At 38.0% G+C, this 23,681-nt stretch overlaps 1 protein-coding gene across 1 annotated transcript in view; it reads left to right on the top strand.

The window, feature by feature from the left end:
* The window catches only part of LOC137278139 (uncharacterized), a 421,511-nt gene that overhangs the window by 207,134 nt on the left and 190,696 nt on the right, over positions 1 to 23,681 (top strand). Inside the window, exons 7-8 of the mRNA XM_067810311.1 lie at positions 4,530 to 4,738; positions 22,452 to 22,497. Coding sequence (XP_067666412.1) covers positions 4,530 to 4,738; positions 22,452 to 22,497 — 255 coding nt within the window. The remainder of the gene's footprint in view (positions 1 to 4,529; positions 4,739 to 22,451; positions 22,498 to 23,681) is intronic.

Below are 23,681 nucleotides of genomic sequence, written 5' to 3'. Positions count from 1 at the left end.
TGCACAATTAAACAATTAAACATTCAGGACTTGTTTGTATGATGAGACAGTTTCCTGTAATATCCGTAACCTGCCAGGGATATCAGACGTAAATAACAGCGAGCCAGGCAATCAGCACGGGGTTCCAGGTGCTGAGCAGCGAAGTGGCTCTCAGGCTTGATGAGTTAATCAGCTGTGTTTCTCAATTCTAGTGCACTTCAATCGACAGCGGATTTGTGTTTATCACATTGGTCCTTGGACAATATTGCCTTATACTGGGTAGTTTTGTGTATTTTGTTACTTTTCTGACCTGGTAAAATTTTCCAGCACGTTTCCGTGCCTCAACCTTGTTACTTTATGCATGTGTCACTATGTACCAGAATAATTGTGTGAGCTGTCAAAAGTTCTGTATAGACAAGGATTCTCATTCTCATTGCGTTTCGTGTTCACTGGATCCATGAAGATAGAATAGGTAGAACAGGTCTTCAGCAACACATGCTTGCCATAAGAGGTGACAATGCTTGTCGTAAGAGGCGACTAATGGAATCGGGTGGCCGGACTTGCTTACTTGGTCATCAGTTCCCAGTTGCACAGATCGTTGCTCATGCTGTTGATCACTGGATTGTCTGGTCCAGACTTGATTACTTACAGACCCCTGCCATATAGCTGGAATATTGCTGAGTGCAGTGTAAAACTAAACTCACTCACCTCACTCGCTGAACCCTCCCTTTATCTTAAAGTGATTTGTCCCATGTCAAGCAATAATTATTGTTGCAGGGTGCGCTGGATGTACTTTGATCCCTTTTTGGCCCATTTGTCTCGTTATCATTTATCTTTGCTTGGAGTCTCAAACGGTACCCGGTACCTGTGGTGTCAACGTTGTAACATTCAATGTGTACATATCTAGAATTTTTAGCATCAACTGTGGTGTAGTATATGTACACACTTGCAACTGGTGCCTTTTGGTCATTTGGGTTTTCTGAATAAAATAATTTTGTCGTTTCCTTGGCAACAAGTTTGACTTAGACTGAAATTGATGATAGTGGTGCTCTTTTCCTGAACAGGAATGTTCCCAATTTCTTCACTAAACTTGACACATAGCTATAGATTAGTGTAGTTCTGTACCATCACCTTTTGATAGTTTTGTAATTTTTGCATATCCATGGCAACAAGTTTGACTTAGACTGAAATTGGTGGAAGAGCTCTTTGCCAAAGCAGAACTCTAAAACCATTCCCTATTTCTATACCTAACTTTGACACATAGATTGGTCTAGTGGTGTAAAAATTTTGTATAAAATATTGTTTTTGTGTTTTCATGGCAACAGGTTTGACTTAGACTGAAATTGGTCGAAGTGCTCTTTTCTGGAGCTGAAAATGTTTTTTGAGAGATGCTTGTGGTGCGAAAGTTCATTCAGAAACGTGACTGAATTGATCCCTTTCTATTTTTGCACTTCCTTCAAAAACTTATGACTCTTCCTATGGAAAATGCAAGAAATTCATGTTATTTTAGATGAATCATTGGATGATGAATATCTGGCTCAAAACCAAGAGTGTGCTGACTGAAAGGAATGAGCAATGAAAGTGTAGACTTATATCATGACAATTAGAATTTTGAAAATATAACAAATTATTACTAAATATACAATTAGAATTTTGAAAATAAAACAAAATATGACTGATATATATTTTCATATCCAAAGTTACTTTTGTCACAATGGAAATATTCATTATCCAGATTTCATTTGTGTTAAGGAACGATGTATGGTCTTTCCATCTTCATATTTAAGAAAAGGATACACTTGTACCATGTATGAAAATCTTTCTTGGGTTGAAAGTGTGTGAGGTAGAATAAGAGTGATACAATTTACTGTTACTATTTTCAGTTAATGATGATTTATGTCCACACAGAGTATCTTGGGCCTAAAATATGAAAACACCCAATAGGTTTGTGAAAACACTTGATGCTTGAAGCAATAATGGCCTCACCACCTATTGCCTACACCTCATATCGCCTACACCTCATTTCGCCTACATCCTCATCAAAACAAATTTAGCACTGACTGCACTTCATGTAAATGCTTGTGTAGCAGGGTGGTGGATATAGCTCTGATTGAGATAGCCGCACAAGTACCATCCTCTCATAATCCCCCACAGTTTCATCACATCCATATATACACACATGCACATGCATATGCTCACATGCATGCACACACACACAGACACACACACATAGTCATTGTCATCGTCATTGTCATTTCATGCTGTTTTCATTATATGTCAGCCCACTAACACATTCAGTCTTCAATACCCTTAGCAGCCTCTGATGTCTCCAGCTTCACCTGGATTTCTCTATTTTTAGAAACTTCCACCACCTAATATAACTTTCTAGCATCTGACTTTCTGTGACATATGTCAGATTCTACCTGTCTTTTGATTGGCTTTTTGGTCCTCTGGCCAGAACTTACTTCCTCACCTGCCCTCCTTATGCATTCTGCATGAACTCTTACAAGAGGGAGGTTCTATCGTTTTAGCCTTCCTCCCAAACCTCCAAGAAAATAGATTTCATCATTCATCAAGAGCTGCTTCTGTTCTGACTAGCAGCCCAGTGGCTGGACATAACACATCACGCCTGGCTACAGTGTTATACCTTTAGAAATTAGACTCTTCCACTAATGAGGTATTCTTCCATTAAGGAAAATAAAGTCTTGCAATGATGATTTATACTTTAATAATATATATTCAACGAGTCAAAATGCAATATCATCACAATGATCAGTCACATAAGTCAATCACCAACACTACCATCAATAGTGATGCATAATTCAGTCACAGAACAAATATTGTAATTTCACTGTATTTCCAACAGCATCAGTTTTCGTCCAGTTGCAAGGTGAAGTTTTACTCTCTCAATTTGTGCATCTCTGTCCTTGTCAATACAGACATGACATTTTACAGCACCACCAAGACCTGTCTGTCATCTAGACAGTTTATCTGCTGTCTCAGTCTTCTTGATTTGCTTGATGAACACTGAAATGTTGGGATGTCACCAAGGCATTCTCTTCTTTAGTCCATTGTGAAACACCTCCAGCTGGTTGTTGGCGCAAGACCCACAGTTGTCATGCTGGTTCCAGGTAATACAGTGAAATTGGGTGTCATCTTCTACCTAGGTATTTGTAACATAGTTGCTAAATATAGAAATGTGTTGACCATATGGACCTTGCTCCATATATTCAATCCAAGCATCTTGGACTTGATCCAATGTCAGTAGTGGATGCAGCTGCAGAATTGTTCATGTGTATTCTCGCACAAGACCCTTGTCAGTAACTTGACATCACAAAGCTTGGCCATAATGGAAAACCAACCCCAAAGAGAACAGCCAGGGAAGATCTCACTCACAGCAGTGATGACAACCAATTCAAATTCTTTCTCTCAGGCTAGAGTTCTACACCACTCCTGGCACTATCAGTGTCCTTCAACAATCTAATAACCTAACATAGTCTGCTTGGTCTTGTTTAGGAGCAGTGAAAAAGGTTGATGTTGGCTCTGGAATCAGGAACTGGCAAAACCAACTTAGCTCTGTGTCTGGTTGATCAAAAAAGCAGATAACCTGAGTGTTAGTAGATGAATATGTCATGCCACACAGACAGTGTACAAGAGCTGTTTGTTTTATGTTATGAACCAGTTGGGTAATACCCATTATTATGGTAGGGATGGTAGAACTGGTCATTATAATTAATGCAGGCAATATGAGGTGTAGGCGATATGAAGGCAAGCCACTATAGTAGTCACTGTTAAAGGTTTCTAATGGTAACATGATAGTTGTGGAGAGTCCATGTATCTTAGCAAGGTAGATCATGGGACCTCTAGTAAAAAAAAAATCATTTTTAGTACTGTCATCTTTCAAATCAGTTAAGAAAACAGTAGTGAACATACTTAATTATGAAATTTATACTACAATGTGCATAGTGGCTTCAGAGCCCGTGAACATGAGACCCATAGCTTTTGAAATATTGTGTGGACTTTATTTTACATGTTCAATACATGTACAGTTTATTCAGCTGTGATGGCTTGTAGGAAAAAGGTAAATAATTACATATGGATTAATATGGTAATGAATTAATGCTTATGTGATAATGAGGCAGTCTGTAATGGATAATATATTTGGAAATTAGTACATTTGACATCATGGCCCTTGAATTGATGGGGTCTGTAGTGTATTGTTAATAATGTGTTGTGTGACAAGTATTGTGCGACAGCATGGCCTGTATGGGGAGTGCGGAATAAAGTTTGGTACTGTCAAGACATGTCTCTGATGTGCAATTGAACGTAGCTCTGGTTACCACTACAGAATCCAAATGCATATCATTACAGTGAAAGCTGTTGTTTTGCAATTCAGTATGTAATTTATTAAATAGTGAGAATAACCCAACTGTCAATAACGTGTCCACGTTTTTCAACAAGCTAAACAAATTACCGAAGTCTTTCCTTGTCCTCAGTGATTTCATGTTTATTTTGTTTTTATGATGTGTTGATTTTTGTTTTTGTTGTAGATTGTAATCGTATCAAGCTTGTATCTCAGGGAGCACTACCAGTGCTGGTGGAGATGCTACATTCTCCAGATGAAGAGATCCAGTATTATTGTATTGCTGCTCTCAGCAATGTTGCTGTCCACGAAAAACATCGAGCCATGATGGTGGCTATTGGCAATCATGATGTTATTCTGCAGCTGATCAGTTTGTTGTACTCCAGACAAGAAAAGGTAGGAAGGATGTCTCATATCATATGCTGCATGAAAGGGGAAGTGTACACAAAAATTAACCTTTTTGTCTTGCACTTTTTCATCATAAAAAGTGTTTGTAATTAGAGTGAAAATATTACCTGTGGATTATGGTTGCCTTTATTCTGTGGTCCCACAGGCACATATAGAAAATACAATGAAAATTTAATGCTAAATCATAGTCACCCCTAGTGGCATGCCTCCCTCCTAACTGATAGTCACACCATTGTTGTTTGAAAAACTTCACAATTTTTCTGTATAGTCTACAGTACACATGTACACAAGATTGAAAATTTCTTCTATCAACAGTCTCCAACAATCCTTCTCTTGTTGGTTAGTGATGTTGACATTGACCCTTGTGACAACTGTATTTTTTACAAATTATTGCCTATTTTGTCAGACTTTTCACTCAGTTTTCTATTCAGCTGTGGCAAAAAGTGAATGTATTCAATGTCAGAAATTTATGTCAGATCTAGACCCTCACTCTATTTGATTAGCTTCTTTTATGGGGACCCCCTGTACCCTTGTAGATCATTGTTTGTTATGCTCTGATTTGTCAGAATTTCAATTGCTGAACATAGAAGCAGCTAGGTCTCAGTATAAGAAATGTAAGAGTTCCCCATGTTCTGAGGTTGATAAATCGAAAGAATCCAGCCCTGGTACTCCCTCTCTCACAAACTGTGTGACTACTCTCTGCTGGTGCAACAGTTCGACTAGCTTGGCTTTCTTCAGGTGGGAATAACCCGCCAGCCCCAGTTCTTTTGCTTGGGTTTTGAGTTGTTTCACAGTGGGAGTGGGAGTGGGAGTGGGAGTGGGTTGTTTGTCAAGTAATCTCAATAGATGTGGCTTCCTCAGTCAGGAGTAATCGACTACACCACATTCTTTTGCAATCTCTTTAAGCTCTTGAACAATACTCATTGTTATAAGTAGATGCAAAACCATCTCTAATTGGAAGTCTGGTTATGGAAGTTAGGTAACTCTACCAAGCCAAAATGAAAAATAAAAAACGCATAAAATCTTTTTTAAAATCTTTATTTTGAGGAGATGTTTACGTTCATTCAAATAATCTTTTTTCTTCTCGTAAATAAGATGGTTTCGGACCATGTCCACCCCGTGGGTTTTACATAAACAGTAATGGCCTTTCACTCCAACACCACATACAGAGCATGTGTAGTACGTTCTTGAGACCCTTTCTGTGTATACAGAAGTACCACTCAGTGCTGCATTTCTTGCCTTGGTTTTCACGTAAGTACAAGCTGACAACGATACAGAGCAGGTGTCATATTTGTTATAAACTAGTGTCCAAAAAGAAACGATACCAACCATTTTTCAAAATATTTTTTTCTATGTGGCATTTTGAGTATGAAAACATGGCAGTGCATATTGCACATTCCAAATACAGCATATTGGATAGAAAATACTGGGAGCACTTTATCACTTCCAGCAAACAACGTAAATTTTGTGAAAGAGAAATCTTTTTCTCTAGCACTTTCTCTAGCACTTTTGCACATGCATATGAACAGCTGAGCATACACACTGAGATCAGAGCTACAAAAAGAACACAAAGGAATGCCACGTTTGACGGCCATCAAGAGAGAGAGAGAGAGAGAGACATAGGAATGGTGCAACATGGAGCAGCTGTCAACAGCTTAATGCAGCAGTTATGTCAGACTTCAGACAGGCCCAAAAGCAGAAGGCCTAACAAATGACTACGCCCCCATGAAGACCATTACATCTGGTTATTACACCTTAGGAACTGCTCCATCACAGTGACGTCCATGGCCGTAGCAGCAGTGGGTTACAGGATTAGTCGACAGACCATGTACAGAAGACTAGTACTCCGACAACATGGTATCCAGCCACGTCATCCCTACCATGGACCATTCCTGACACTTTCTGATCAGTGTTTTAATGAAATGTTCATTTTTGGACCCCACCCATCTTTACAGGCTCATCCGCCACCATTTGTTCAAGCAGTTTGTTGCACTCCATTGTATAATATAACAAATGATTCTTAATTCTAATAAAATAATATCCAGCACACGCGAAACACAGCGAGATGAAAGTTAAGTTAAACACGATGAGAATTTCAGAAATCAACATTTAATATGAAACTATTAACTGACAATAAATTGTTTCGCTGAGATCAACACAATCGTGTGACCGGGAAGTGATGATTTGGACCATGAAGGATGATGCAATCTCACAACCTCATGATAGACCTGTTAAACAGAAATAAGGCTTTACAGCGGCTTTTGATCTCGTACCACCATTGTATATACTACTCTCTGTTTGTAGCGTATACCTCATGTTCCTTACCCAATAGTTTGAATGGTGGGTTACAAGTCTGTTTATCATGTACACCTCACCTATAGTTTAAATGGTGTTATAAGTCTGTTTTATTGTGTACACCTCATATTGGGGATATTCTCCGTTATAGCAAGGTTATTCCTGATCATTGTGGCTGTCAAATATCCTAAAGATCAATGGGATATTTCTTCCCCCACATCATTCAGGGTGTCGACCACCTAAATGGCAGCTATAATGAACTGACAGCACCCAATGCTGGGGTTAATAAGACCGATGCTCAGTCTAAGTAATGTTCAAACCCAGGTACGGATAGTAGTATATGCAATGTAACATAAGGCAGGAAATATTTAGAACTGATGCTCAGTCTAAGCTTCAAATCTAAGTTGATTCTCAATAATGCTAAAATTTTAGTAGTTTACATCCAGTGCTTGGGTTAGTAGGACAGGTGCTCAGTTGAAAGTATGTTTCAAGCAGGGCTGGGATAACAGTGTGTGCAGTATTACATCATGCAGTAATGGCAAGGACTGATGCTTAGTCTCAGCTTTCAGATCCAGGTTGATGTTCAACCATACAATATGCACAGTATGCAAGTTTACACCCAGTGCTTAGGTAATATGTGTACCAGTTAGAGGTTGATGCTCAGCTAAATTGGTTCAGGTTTATACCAACAAGTACGAGCAGGTAGTAAGAATATTAGCATGAGACTCCCCTGATGCCAAATTTTGTGTATACCTTGTGTCTGTGGTTGAAAGATTGTTAGTAAACTTTCATGCACAACATTTTCATGCACAACTGTGTTGTTTAGCTATTGTCAATTCAACAGATAAGCTTATTAGAATTATGATCGAATGAGTTCATAGTCCTGTGCAAATGTATACTACTCAGAAAAAGAAATGCATAGCTGAAAATTGTTATCAATTTATACACTTAAGGTTCAGTATTGCAGGGCAGTCATGAAGAAAACCTGAATGAACATTAATGGTCCAATGCTGCAAGAAACTGCACGTCACAAATGACAAATGTTCCAAGGTCAAGATCGCAGAGCAGTCAGTATCTTGTTTAGCCACCGTTAGCATCAATGGTTGCTTGGCATCGGCGTCCCATAGACTGGACCAGATTCCGGATGAAGTGCCTGGGAATGAGTTGGTACTCTTCCCTCAAGGCCACAAACAGAGCAGGTAACGTCTGTGGCTGAGGGTCAAGCTGTTGCACATGACCATCCAGTTATCATGCTGAAAAATGACGTTCTGGCAGTTCATGAAAGGAAGGACATGAGGCCTGATGATGTCGTCACAGTAATGTGGAGCTGTCAAATAGCCCTGCACCTGTATGAGATCTGTCCTGCCACTGTATGAGATATCAATATACATGTGCTCCTTCGTCAGGATGTCGCAGCATGTAACGTGACTCATCACTGAAGATAACAGTTCTCCACCTTTACAATGGCCATGGGAGATGTTGGAACGAATACGGCAGCTTCACATAAGCGGTCTGATCAGAAATTGTCCTGAGTCCTGTCACTACCGATTTTGTGGAGGATGCTGTGGTGAACATGTTCCGCAAATGTCGAAGCCGAATAAACCTGTCCTGAGCAGGCGTGCTTACATGGGGTCGACCTGACCTGTTGACAGGTTGATCCATGCTGCTGGTAGCGATGCCAAAGTCTTGCTATGGTACTCTGTGACACATTCAGTTGCCTTGCAATTGCAGACTGGGACTCCCCAGGCACCAAATGACCAATTGCATTGTTGCGCTTAGCCTCAGTAAGTCTAGGCATGACTTTAACACCAAATTTGATGTTGTCAACTATAGCAAGAGCATTGGAAACACCCCATTTTTATTGGAAATGATGCATGGAATGTGCATGCAAAAGGAAATGCATGAATTTCTTCCCGTTCATGATTTATTGCATTTATTGAGGAAAACAGATTTTGGTGCATTTTGGTGAGTTGTCCTCAGTGACAATGGATTCAAACTCAGAATTGTTTGCAGACAGTTTTCACCATAGATATACTGATTACATAGATACCAATGAAAATTTGAAAAGTTACATGGAAAAACACTACCTTTGCATTTCTTTTTTTGAGTAGTTTAATTACAATTCAAAATACTGAATGATCAGTCTTTAATTTTGCACATATCAGTCATTTTTTAATCCAATCAATTAAAAACATTATCAGCGGGAACAATTCATTCATACTGAAATATCAAAATGATCTACTTGTTACACATCATAATACACCTCGATATGTTTCAACAACTCGTCTGCTATCAATGTGACATCTTGACCTAAAATTAGGTGTTATTTATGTGATCATTCTACAAAACTGTGGTCAATCTGAGTGATCTCATGTGAGATCTGGAATGTATCCAATTACGAACAATACTAATGATGGCACAAAGGATCACTTGCCATTTGCTATCCATTCCTCATGTGTCTTGTTAATTTATAGAATTTATTTCATATAATTTATGTAATGACAGTTTTGTTTATTCAAAATAACACAGGTTATGGTTAATTTTTTCCTTGTTATTAAACAATGTAAGGTTTAGTTTGGCCTTTTTCGTCAATTTTCAGCATTATGATCATATCTCATACACTGAACTAAACCAGACTGAACTGAAGGCCTTGTTCTGCAATACTTTACAGTAGTGAAAGTGTACCATTTCACCCCTACTCCTCAAACAGCTGAAATACCTTAACATCATCATTAAAGTTTGTAAGTGTGTCTAGATATTGTGAGGGAGCGTCCATATATGACTAAGCACAGCCACTAATGTCATCATTTTGTTTCATGGAATCTTCAAAGTTTATCATCCACTGAGTGTACTGTGTTCTAACTCCGTCATAATTAGAAATGTCTGACATTGAAGAAACAATTTTACTTTGTGTCTTCAACAATTTCGATTTAAAATTTTTTCAAAAGACAAAAGTCCTTTAGTAAGTCATTGTCCTAGCTCTTGAATCTACACAAAATTTACACAGTCAAATTGACATAAGATTTATTTCAAAGTCACACTATTCAAAAAAACTTCAGTCAAAATGCCTTTACTGAGGAGTTTGGGGGTAACAGCAACAGACGAGGTGGGTAGGGAATGTCTCTCACAGGCTGTTGAATTGTAGCATGTGCAGAACAAGTGAAGTGGTGTTATGCAGTGATACATAAAATGTGTAATACAATAAACGAAAGAACAAACAACCGATTACTAAGAGAGCGATGTCTTATCTATATTCTTGAGATGTCTTGAAATAAGTTTGACAGTAACAATAATCAAAACTAAGTTAGATTCATATATAATGTAATGTCAGTAATGTCAAATATTTACAACAGTACATAACTTAAACAATAGAAAGTGTGAGAATGTTTCTGATATTCTTACTTCTGTTGTATATCACTTAAGCAAACATGTGCCAGAGATTAGTGTCTTTAATGGCAATCCCATGGACTATCCAAAGTTGATCAGACTATTCAAGACCATCATTCTGAGCAATACATCTAATCCTGATGATTGTATGACAAAATACTGATCCTGATGATTGTATGACAAAATACTGAATGATCAGTCTTTAATTTTGCACTTCATATCAGTCATTTTTTAATCCAATCAATTAAAAACATTATCAGCGGGAACAATTCATTCATACTGAAATATCAAAATGATCTACTTGTTACACATCATATTACACCTCGATATGTTTCAACAACTGGTCTGCTATCAATGTGACGTCTTGACCTAAAATTAGGTGTTATTTATGTGATCATTCTACAAAACTGTGGTCAATCTGAGTGATCTCATGTGAGATCTGGAATGTATCCAATTACGAACAATACTAATGATGGCACAATACCGATGATGGGACAAAGGATCCTGATGATTGTATGACTTACTTAGAGCAGTTTACATCAGGAGAAGCCAAGTAAAGAGCTATGTGTGTTTAGAGCTATGTGTATTTTGATGCCCATAAAGGGTGCCAAAGGGGGCTCTGATTGAGGTATAACCACATAAGTACCATCCTCTCATAATCCCCCCAAGTTTCACCACATATATTCATACATATATACGTATGTACATAAACTCACACGCAAAAGAAACGCAAGTCTGACATGTAGCATCACTGTATTTCTTTTTCAACAGTTAAGTATACAAATACGAGTGGAGTCATATGTACAGAAATTTGAGCAAACACAGTTCATTGGTATCCATACTCAATAAGGTCTTTACAATTTGTGTCAGCAATTGCATTTTCCGATTTCGATCATTTGAATTACGTCATTCAATACCTGGTGTGCCCACCATTAGCATTGATCACTGCCACACATCTCCTGTACGATCTTGCCTAGGGGTCGTGACCCTTGGTCGGCCGCTTCGTTGACGGTCATTGGTTGACTGTGTTGTGTTATAGCGATGCTGGAGACGGTAGATTGTCGTTATGTTGACGTTAAAGTGCCGAGCAATGTGTTGGACAGACTCTCCAGCGTGTAAACGTCTGATAGCCTGATTCCTCTCATGTTGGTTTAGTCGCAACATTGTTGAACAATGAAGGATATGCCAAAGTTCTTGGCGGTTTTTATACCCACTACGGGTAGTGAAAAATCGTGCATATTCAATTCCACGTGGGAAGTGTGCATCATGTCCACATCTTCATTTGAGTGGTGCATTTTGGTGATTCGTTTTCGTCTTGTTGTGATCACATTGATCTTATAAAATGATACAGAAAATGTTCCAAGCATAACCAAGCATCACTATGTACCGAAGGTATTATGAAATTAGGGGTCCAAATTTGGTTCTTCAGTTCAGATAGAAACTTGCGTTTCTTTTGCGTGTAAGTATACATAGGTACATACCCACATACACACCCACGCGCACTGCATACATGCATATCCGCATATATGCATTCATCCATATCCAAATGCATACCCGTATGCATGCTTGCATTCATGCACACCCACCCGCATACCTGCCTGCACACACACACACACAGGCACGCACGCACGCATACACACATACACACATACACACATACATACGTACATACGTACATACATACAGTGTTTTGGTCCGGTTAAATAAAATCAAATAGTCTACGGAAGTGGTGAAGCCGAAAGGCATTGTAGGGGCCCTGTGCTCGCCGGAATGTATCAGCAATAGGCCAATTAAAACTCACATACACTCTAGTAGGGTACAAATACAAAATCACTTGTTGGCATCGCTATAAATGAAACCCAGCCATTAAAACTACTCATTTCGACCTTTAATTAACTTAAATCAACCTTTTTTGTCAACAGTGCACAATTCTCAGCCGCAAACGAAATTTCAACCGATCAGAGCAGCGCGTCTCCATGACGTAATTGTAGGTATAGAAATAAGGGTCTGTGCAGTACTCATCTACATTTCGGGGGTTAAATTATTTTGTTTACAGGTTTGTACAAACCTGAAATTGTGAAAGCTGTTAAAAAAAATGAAAGCTGTATGTTCTCACAGTCTACTATCATTTAGTTTTGTCTCCTGTTTTGCCTAGTTTTCGAGTTACAACCCTTGTTTTCATAGACGATTCTAAATTCATAGTGATTCAAAATCACTTGGTGTCGCTAGGTTGTAATCCGTGTTAGGTGGTATAAACCTACAAGTTATTTGTCATCATTCACTTGATGCTCAGTTAATGAATTTATAACAGGTATGATTAGTGGTAACGCCACTTAGATTACCTGAAATTTATCGCGCAATATTTTCACTTCGACACCGACCTCGCTCACGTTATGTTACAGGTTGTGTCATGCAAACTCCTTTTGGTAATGATTCAAATTCATATTTATGTAGTTTTTTTGACAACTTGATGAAAACAAACCATAATCTCATTAATTCAAATGGATTTGACTTCACGATTTTAAAAAATGGAGGCCCCCCGTCTTAGGATGAATGCTATTTAAGTTTGTTTTCACCGACTTTCAAAATCAAAATTACTTTCTACTGGTACTAAAATATGTATTTTATTGATGGACAATAGGATTTTGCATGACATTGCTTATAACATAACAATTTCACTCTTGGAAGTGAGGTGGAAGTCAATATAACATTGCTTGCAATATAAATGTCACTTTGACCCCCACCTTGCTTCCTTGGAAGAAGACCTTATGTTAAAAGTTGTGTCATGCAAAATCCTTTTGGCCATGATTCAAATGCATATGTAACTACCAGTAAAAAGTAGTTTTGATTTTCAAACCTGATGAGAACAAATTATAATCTCAATAATTCTAACGGACTATAGCCCATGACTTCTCGATTTTCAACAATGGCTGCGCCCTGCCTGAGGATGAATGCTATTTAAGTTTGTTTGTCAAATGCAACATATATCATATTGGGATTTCACTTTCTCAGTAAAGTACAAATTCTAGTACTTTTTTGGTTGAGTCCCATCCATGATTCGAACTCGCACCCTCAGAGTCAGGCACCTAATTGCCAGCACACAATGTCAGCCGCCTTGCCCGCTCAGCCACAGAAAAACAGTCATGTGAACTTCATAAGTGAACAGACAAGCGACACAAATTATAACACAGACACATCAGAAGAGGGATACCTTTTAAGCAAGTCAACAAACAGCATATGGCTCATGAAGGACTCTGAAGGAAATCTGCAGTGGTTGATGTGAACATTAACACTGAAATATGTAGCAGCATGGTTGATACAGGTGCTTCGGAGAACATTCTCAGCGAAAAGTTATACAGAAAGATTGGCAGTCCAAGATTAAACAGAAATAAAGGTGCAAAGGATAAATCCCTATAGAACAAATCAAGCTATCAAGATTCTAGGACAGTGTGACCTGGTAGTGGAAACAACTGCAGCGACGCAATTACACAAATTCTGTGTTGCTGAAGGGACACATGAAACAACCCAGTCACTAGGACTCATAAAGATCATTAGACAAGTATCCCCAATTGCTAAGTATCCAGAACTATTCCACGGAATTGGAAAACTCAAGGATCGTGAAATCAAACTTCAGATAGATCCGACCGTCAAACCCGTAGCTAGCCCAGACACACAGAACACCTTGAGAAAGTGGAGAAAGAGCTTAACAAGCTTCTTGAGGCTGACATCATTGAGAAGATAGACGGAGAAGCCACACCTTGGGTTTCCCCCATTGTCATTCCCCCATTTCCCCCTCCAAAGAAGAACGGAACTGATATCAGAATCTGTGTGGACATGAGATCAGCCAACAAAGACATACAGTGAGAATGTCGAACAACTGATAAAATTACAAACGACTTAAACAGTGCCAATGTGTTCAGTAAGCTTGATGTCCGCTCTGGATATCACCAGTTGCTGCTACATCCTGAATCGTGTCAAATCACAACATGAAGTACACACATGAGATTATACAGATACAAGAGGCTGAGTTTCGAAGTGTCTTCTGCATCCGAAGTCTTCCAAGAAGAAATCAGAACTGTCATAAGAGACATACCTAACTGCAAGAACTGTAGCGATGATATCATAAAATATGACAGAACCACTGAAGAACATGATGTAGCACTTATTATTTATTACTTGCCCGTGGAAGATACTGCAGTGTAATATTTTTACGCCAATATTACACTAGTGTAATACCGCTTGACATATGACGTAAAAATGGTTCAAAGTTGTGACGTCACAATGCTAATGTTGATGTCGCGATTTTACTAGACCTTGCTTGACTTGAAAGATGAGAGTCCTCACACTGTAGGCAATTTCGCCGCAGTTTCTGTCAATTTATGTTGGCGAGTAATAAACAGAATACTAAACTCGCTTCCGTGAAATACCATTTTCATTAAACTCGTTAAAGATTTAGTTTGAAACTCGGTTTTGCTCGTCTGATACCAAATCATTAACTCGTTTAATACAAATGGTATTACACGGAAGGTCATTTAGTATCCTCTATATATGGCAGAACCACTGAAGAACATGATGTAGTACTTGATGCAGTATGTCAGATACTGAGAGACAGAGGTTTAACACTTAACAACGAAATATGCGAGTTCAGCAGAATCGAGTTTTTTGGTTTAATCTTCAGTCAAGAAGGTGTATCACCTGACCCCAAGAAGGTGTGACAAACTACTGTGGATGATTCATCAAAGATTATGCAACTGGCCCCTTAAAGTGAAGCCCTTTTCTCACTTCCTTCTCAACATAGCCTTAATCAAAAGTGTTAAGTCTCTGTTCGGCCCCACTTGGCCCAGGCTCTCAAAAACAGCTTAAACCTAACACACGTGTACTATTTGGTGTTTACAATTACATGATGCATTTCATTGCATTACAAATAAATATTCAGGTAGGTATAATGGATTTCAACATCTTTCTGGATACATGTGTCAGGTTTAAGCTGCTTTAGGGAGCTAGTGCCAATCCGAATTGAAAGCTTGTGATACTGTCTCTTTGTTGAGAATGTATAGAAAATAGAGTTCACTTTAAGCAATGTGTTTGTTTGAAATACAATACTTTGAAACTCTGTAAAGCCGTATTTTGGTAGATATGATACTAAACTATGGATTTAAGTAGAATTTAAGATACATCTGTGAGAAGTAAGGTGTTTTTGAAAGGTCGGGCCAAGTCAGGCCGAACACCCCTGCGAAATTCAGTTCATGAGTTCATGAAGTCTTCATGAAGTTCATGAAGACTTCATGAAGAGTTCATGAAGTGTTCATCAACTTTAGCTTAAATCTTCATGAACTTACTTCATGAAGACACACTTCATGAAGACTTCATCAACTTCATGAAGCAATTTCACACTTCATGAAGTTTTGTTACTTCATGAAGACATATTTCATGAAGACTTCTTCAACTTCATGAAGTTTTGTTACTTCATGAAGACATATTTCATGAAGACTTCTTCAACTTCATGAAGTTATTTCACACCTCATGAAGTTATATGTTACTTCATGAAGTTTTTGTTCATGAAGTAAGTTTAATTTTATTCACTACAAATTTCCAGAGTAAACTGCATTAAAAAGAAAATACAGAATAAATATTACAAGCTACAATACTTTTATTCATGTTAGATAAGTTGTTATGTAAACGATTACAGATGAGGCATAAACATACTTTCAACATATTTAATTAAGTTTAAATTATCTGTAAATCCTATCTCTGGTGGCATTACTAGTGTTTGTCTAGTAACTTTTGTTGTTGTTTCATAATATATTCAACAAACATTATGCATAAAAGAACGCTAAACGATTCTGTGCCTAACAGGAATTGTTTTAGTAACATAGGGACAGTTCAAATTAAAACTTACCTTCTTAAAATAGCTGCGTAACCAGTTGGTACTGTGGAAGTTTTCTACTTGTCTTCCTTATTCCATATTTACTCCATAAAGTAAAGTTTTCCTGTCAAAATCGTCTCATTTCTTTGAATTTCTCCCGTGATTGCTCACGATGCATGCAGATACTTTACTATCACAAGAACGTCTTCCGCAAAGTTCATAACGAAGCAAAAACATAAAACAGTCAAAAACATTAACAGTCGACTCGGTACTAGAAAAAACGAAATGTGGAAAAATATTTTGATATCGCCATGCTTCTGACAGCTTTCATAACCCGCAAGTTTATCTTCTCGTTGAAAACATTCAATGCTCTCGATTTTAGAACACATTCCACTGTCACTCCCTGTCCAGCACGATATGACCCTGAAACTACGTCAGTTTAGACTAATGAAATAAAATTTATGACCAGGGACGTGCATTATAACCTATTCTTCCAAGTTATGATCGACAACGGAACGTGAACTCAGAACATGTTTTTACGGGATCCCCGCCGTTGACAATAATACGACATGTATAATGACAAGTTGTAATTTCGATATTGATACCTAAATATTGTAATTCTTGCCATTAATTGTTCATAAGATGAGAAATTATACACTGTTGGTATGATGGAGTAACTTTCGCGCCAAAACTGCCCCACCCTTCGTGCTTCCGAAATCTATTGCGACTTTAAGAACGGATAACAACAACCATACATCTTATTTTATTTATAGACACGATTTATTCCTGATCTAAGGATTATATTTACATTTAATTTTTCTTTTCGATCAAAAAATGTCTTTACTTCAAACTTGCAACATCCGATACGGAAAGACGCGACCGTTTCTCGGCATGACGCCATTGCTGCTGTCTTCGAGCGCGAGAGCGAGGCAGAAGGCGCCAAATGCAACTTCGCCAACAGACAACGATTCAGGCGATGAATATCACTAATGAATTTGCGATTCGCGCATTTCGTGGATAATTCAACGATGGATATGTCAAGAACTGACTCAAGATAAAGGAATCGACTAGATTAACTGCCTGTGGATGCATCCCAAGGTGATTTCCATGAGCGGTACGTAAATAACAACAATTTTGAAATTATTTTGAGTGCCGGAATATGCATATACAAACATTGGTGAAGGGATAAGCAAATCTCTTTGAGGAGAATGACAGAAACATTTTTTAAACATATAGCAGTGTATCAAGTGTTGTTTTTACACAGTGTATGTCTCTTAGTCTCAGAAGGAACATCAGTAATGTGTACTGAATGATAATGCGAACTTTGTGTACGATGGGACTTACACAGGGGCATGTAACGCTGGTGACTTAAATCTGAGCACATACAGATGGTGTCAGAGTTCAAGGTGCTAGTTTGGTGCTAAGTTTGTTTGGCTTAGATTATAAACAACAAAATAAATTCAAATGAAAAGGGAGATAATTGCTATAGGCACTTTCAGGGATGTTTCATTTTCTCTTTGTCGTTTTTGTATTCAGTTTTGGAATAATTACCGATTGTAAATTAAAAGTGAATGTGCCACAATGTTTAGTCATCTATTTGAGTTGGAAATAGGTTCAGTTACATGAAGATACGTTTTTCTATTTTATGATGTGCTGATTATTTTAAGTGTTGGGAAATGCAGATATTTCAGAATATATTTGATCATGAATGTAGACTAGTGATTTAGAAGCCAGTTTTGTTACTTGATATGCACTCTTTGTATTAAAAAAAAATTTAAATTATTTAAAATAGTTTAAGTAATCAAGTGAAAAATTATCTGAAACATGTTATATATACTTAACATTTTGAGCAATTATTTTTTTTAAAACAACAAAGTTTCAGTATTTGCTTTAGACTCTTGGAAATGGAAAGACTATGATTAAATGTTGTTGGTTACAATGTTTTTCAGATTTCCACTGGGCGATTCTGAGGAAATGGGGGCGATTCTGAGGAAATGGTCCTAATCATGCAAATGTTGAGACACAAATATGAAGTTCTGCTCAATGATTATATTCCTGAGCCAAAGTGTTCACTCTTCACACTGAAGACTTGGGTTTGATTCGTCACATGAGAACAATGTATGTAGCCCCTTCTCTTGGGTTCCTTGTCGTGGTATTGCTGGAACTCAACTCACTCAGTCACTAACCATTCTTAAACCAATGTGGGCATCTTCAGTGATGTTACCACTGCTTTTCCTGAAGGTTCTTCCATCCTGTTTCTTCTGAGATTAATTGTGATGCCCCATGTACAACTTCCAGGTAGATGATTATAGGCCCTGTTGTAAATTCTCTGTTGGTTGTGACTCTCATTGTCTACTTAAAAAACATATAGTCTGAAGGGATTACACTTTCTGAAATTGTATATTACAATCTACTGCATGAAATGGTGTTCCTGAATAAGTTCATTTTCCTGGATACAGACTGATTGACATCCAAGCTGTAGTAAAGATAGAACAAGTATATATGGATGACAGCTTCTTTAATTCTAGAGCACAATGTTTGGATACAGGTTCTTGTGTTGTTTTTAAATAATTAATCAGAATTTTCTGCTGAAGATTTGAATAAAAAGGAAATCCCATCCAAATCTAGTTTTCTGTTTGTGTCCTCTTTGCTGCTTGATATTTAATTTATGTTACATCTATTGGTGATGAATTTATATGTTGCCTGCCAGCTTGCATGGCATGGTCAGATTATGTGACTTGTGTTGCAGGAAAAGGCTGAAAGGGCTCTTCAGGAAGTCTTCATGAACAGTTCAGGGGGTCTTCATGTACTCTTCAGGAAGTATCTTCATGAACTCTTCAGGAAGTATCTTCATGAACTCTTCAGGAAGTCTTCATGAAGTATCTTCATGAATTCTTCATGAACTCTTCATGAAGTATCTTCATGAATTCTTCATGAAGTATCTTCATGAACTCTTCATGAAGTAGATGTCTCATTTAATGTTCATGAATTCTTCATGAAGTTTTCATGAACTCTTCATGAAGAAACTTCATGAAGTCTTCATGAAGAATTCATGAAGAATTCATGACCTTTTCGACAGGGAGAGACTTAAGACTTTTGGTCGAGGCTATGTTGAGAATGGAGAACGAAAAGGGCTTCAATTTAAGGGACCGGTTATCTTTACTATTGCGTTGTGTTTTGTAACGTGAAAAGGTGATATTTAGGTACATGTAGATCTAATCTATGGATTTAATTACAATTCAAGATGCACAGGTTAAGTTAAAGCTACTTTTGAGAGCTTGGGCCAAACCAACCGAAAGCTTGTGATACTGTGTCTTTGTTGAGAATGTATAGAAAATAGAGTTCACTTTGAGCACTGTGTTTGTTTCAAATACAATGCTTTGACACTCTGTAAAGCCATATTTAGGTAGATATGATAGTAAACTATGGATTTTAATAGAATTTAAGATACATCTGTGAGGCGTAAGGTGCTTTTGAGTGGTCGGGCCAAGTCGGGCCGAACAGAGACTTGACACTATTGGTCGAGGCTATGTTGGAAAGACACTTTAAGGGACCAGTTATCTTTCCATGTGGCATTTTGTAACACTACAATGTGATGTTTAGGTAGATATGATACCAATGTATGAATTTAAATACACTACAAGATACATTTGAGAGGTGAAAGATGCTTCTGATGGAACATGCAAAGCCGGACGGAACGCTTGTGATACAGTGTCTATGTTGAGACTATATAGAAAAGAGTGCTCTGCTCTGAGGAAACGTGTTTGCACATGCTCTGCTAAGTGTTATTTAGCTAGATATTGTTGCATTTTGTCTGTCATATGTACTAGTAAATTTAAGCATTTGCATTTTCTCAGGCTATTGGATTTTTAGAATACAGTTTCAATATTTTCACCATTTTTGCGTGTGCGAATGCATATATACTTGGTTTGATCCTTTATAACATATTACAAAATGTTGTGATTTAATATATGTCTTTTAACACATGTTTATAATCATGTCACAGTTTCTCACTGGCTCTCGCCAATGCCCGCTTCTCTTTAACATGAACATCCTCTGCTGATTCAGCATGAGACAATAATGCTTAATTAGGAAACCCCAAATGTTTTAATCAAGGAAAGAAAAGCTGTAAAAACACTGTCACTTCCTGCCTAGATCCCCAGGATGTCACACCTCACGCGCTAAGAGAAGTAAGTAACCTTCTCACACAGACATATCAAGGACAACACATAACAACAAGACAGTGTCTTTTCTCTGGGACTCTTGGTATGTTAACAGTAGTTGGCTTCTCGGTGACATCTGACCTAGCCTTTCTGTGATCCAAGTCAAACTCAATTCTCTAGAGAGCAATCCTCAATTCATCAAAACCCTTTATGGAATCTTATTTGTGAGCGGATAAATCCTTCAGTGTAGGTATTAGGCTTTGCCCAAAAACACTTTTAAGGGCATTATTAGTGTCAAAAGGTGAAGTTTGAGAATGACAGTTGCATTAAGTGAATTAGACTATAGACATGTTATACAAATACTCCGTCAAAACATTCACACACACTTTTTCTGTTGTCTCCAAAGGGGACCCTCCATCTACATGTGTGATTCAGGCTACTATGATGCATAGGGAATGTTTACGTTATAATTAGGAACAATTACATGTATTGTTAGTAATTGCCCATAAACTTACTTCTGAATTATTACTTCTGAAGATCTACTACCCTCCCATTACTCCCCATGATTCTTTCAGAAAATGTCATGTGTTTCAGGTTTTTTCAGGAGAAATTATGAAGGGCTTTCAAACAACAGTGCCATGACGTCAGGATCAGGGAAGATAATTCAGTAGTCAGTTACAAATACCACTAGGAATAGCTGTGACTTAGTGTTTAGAATTTCATTCTCTGTATGTATCTGTGTAACCAAAGGAATAAGGCTACCATAATTTACCATACCAAGTTTACTAACAATTACTGACCCGTGAAGGTCCCGGGGTAGAATAGGCCTTCAGCAACCCATGCTTGCCATAAAAGGCGAATATGCTTTTCGTAAGAGGCAACTAAGGGGATCAGGTGGTCAGACTCGCTGACTTGGTTGACACATGTCATCTGTTCCCAATTGCGCAGATCGATGCTAATGTTACAGACCACCACCATATAGCTGAAATATTGCTGTGTGTGGCTGAGTGATCTTTAGGTGTAGCACTCGCCTTGATCCACATCAAATATTTTGTCTTGACCACAATGGTTTTGTTGAAGGTACATATCAAGTCCCAGCAATATGTAATAGATATGGTGAACGTGAATGGTATTGCGCAATAGATATGGTGAACATGAATGGTATTATGCAATAGATATGGTGAACATGAATGGTATTACGCAATAGATGTGGTGAACATGAATGGTATGACGCAATAGATATGGTGAACATGAATGGTATTACGCAATAGATGTGGTGAACATGAATGGTATTACGCAATTTATGTGGTGAACATGAATGGTATTACGCAATAGATATGGTGAACATGAATGGTATTACGCAATTTATGTGGTGAACATGAGTGGTATTACGCAATAGATATGGTGAACATGAATGGTATTACGCAATAGATATGGTGAACATGAATGGTATTACGTAATAGATATGATGAACATGAATGGTATTACGCAATAGATATGGTGAACATGAATGGTATAATTCGAAGCACATTGCCTTGGAGGCATTGTTTTGCTCCTGAAATTAAGTCTGACCAATCCGCAAAGTGCATTGTTTTCTTTCTCAATGAGTGAATTTAATTTTACACCACACACAACTTTATGGTAGCGGTCTGTAAGCAATGAGTCTGGATCAGACAGTGCAGTGATCAACCTCATGAGCATCAACCTACACAATTGGGAACTGATGACAGGTGTGAACCAAGTCAGCAAGCTTGACCACCAGATGCTGTCAGTCGCCGCTTACGATAAACATGGGTTACTGAAGATTGGTTTTAACCCAGATCATCATGGGTCACTTGACCAAAGAAACATATATAGGACCACTACTCAGTCTATTCTACTCAAAATATCCTGTATTGCTTCTAAATTCTCTCAGCTTGGGGATGCTCAACTGCGGCAAACTTTGTACTAGATTTAAATGAAAAGAACTATTAATCTGCTTCATTTTCAGGTCAAGTGCCAAACCTGCTTTGCTGTGCGTAATTTAGCCTCAGATGGTGAGTATGTGTGTGTGTGTGTGTGTGTGTGTGTGTGTGTGTGTGTGTGTGTGTGTGTCTGTGTGTCTGTGTGTGTCTGTGTGTGTCTGTCTGTCTGTGTCTGTCTGTCTGTGTCTGTCTGTCTGTCTGTCTGTCTGTCTGTCTGTCTGTCTGATTGTAAATATTGGCATTAGCAAGCCCTGATGGTCAACTGGCAAACTGAAGTATCGCAAACACTGCTATCAGGGAGTCATTGACTCTCGGTCAATGTACCCCGTTGCCAATATCAACTCATTTGGTTCTGCATGGTAGTACTTCTTTATCATGGATAACATTGAATCAGGCATGATGCACAGAAATTACTGATGTTTTGCGAATACAAATTGATGGAAAGGAGATAGCTCTAAGTTTGATTTTCTTGTGTTATATCCAAAATTTAGTGATAGTTACGAAAACCAATGCCTACATTCCAATGAACAAATTTTGACAACACGTTCAAATGTAATACTTGTGAATACTAAGAAGGGGAATATTTAGGAGATGATACCTCTGGGAGAAACAGCAGGATACAAGATTCCAATCATTTGATTCACACAGGTTGGCTAAAAGTGCTCAATCTGGTGCCCATGCTTCAAACACATTGAGGTGTTTGGTAAGATAAATGCATTGTTCTCTGGTCCCTTGGGGCCCATGGGTTGATGTACCCCTCATATTTGTTTAAGTTCCCAAGAATCTCACATGACATGATGGAAGTGAAGTACTGTTTAATGTGGGTTTATATCAAACTCACTCACTCAACTGTGTAATATTCAAGAAGAAAAATGGTCACAAGGATATATCATACACTTCACTTGTAGCCCTCTCTGCTTCTGTTTGTGTACCAGTTAACTCATTAAGCCTGAGATCACATCACTGCTCAACTCCTGGAACCATTTGCTGATTGCCAGACTCACTGTGACGAGACTAGTTAGGGCTATTCACGCCTGATATCCCTGGCAGGTTTCGGATGTTACAGGAAACTTTCTCATCATACGAACAAGTCCTGATTGTTTAATTGTTTTATTGAGTTTTAAAAATATATGTTGATAGACAGCTGGTGTGAATGCATATCATATACATCACATTTTATGTAATTTTATTGCACTTTCTCTTGTAAACCTTTGGTGGCGTGTACGAATATATTTTCTTAACATATATATGTGTTC

The sequence above is a fragment of the Haliotis asinina genome, chromosome 3 (assembly GCF_037392515.1).
Source record: "Haliotis asinina isolate JCU_RB_2024 chromosome 3, JCU_Hal_asi_v2, whole genome shotgun sequence".
Taxonomy (NCBI): Eukaryota; Metazoa; Mollusca; class Gastropoda; order Lepetellida; family Haliotidae; genus Haliotis; species Haliotis asinina.
Note: the sequence above shows the minus strand (reverse complement) of the source record. Positions and strands in the feature narration are given on the sequence as shown.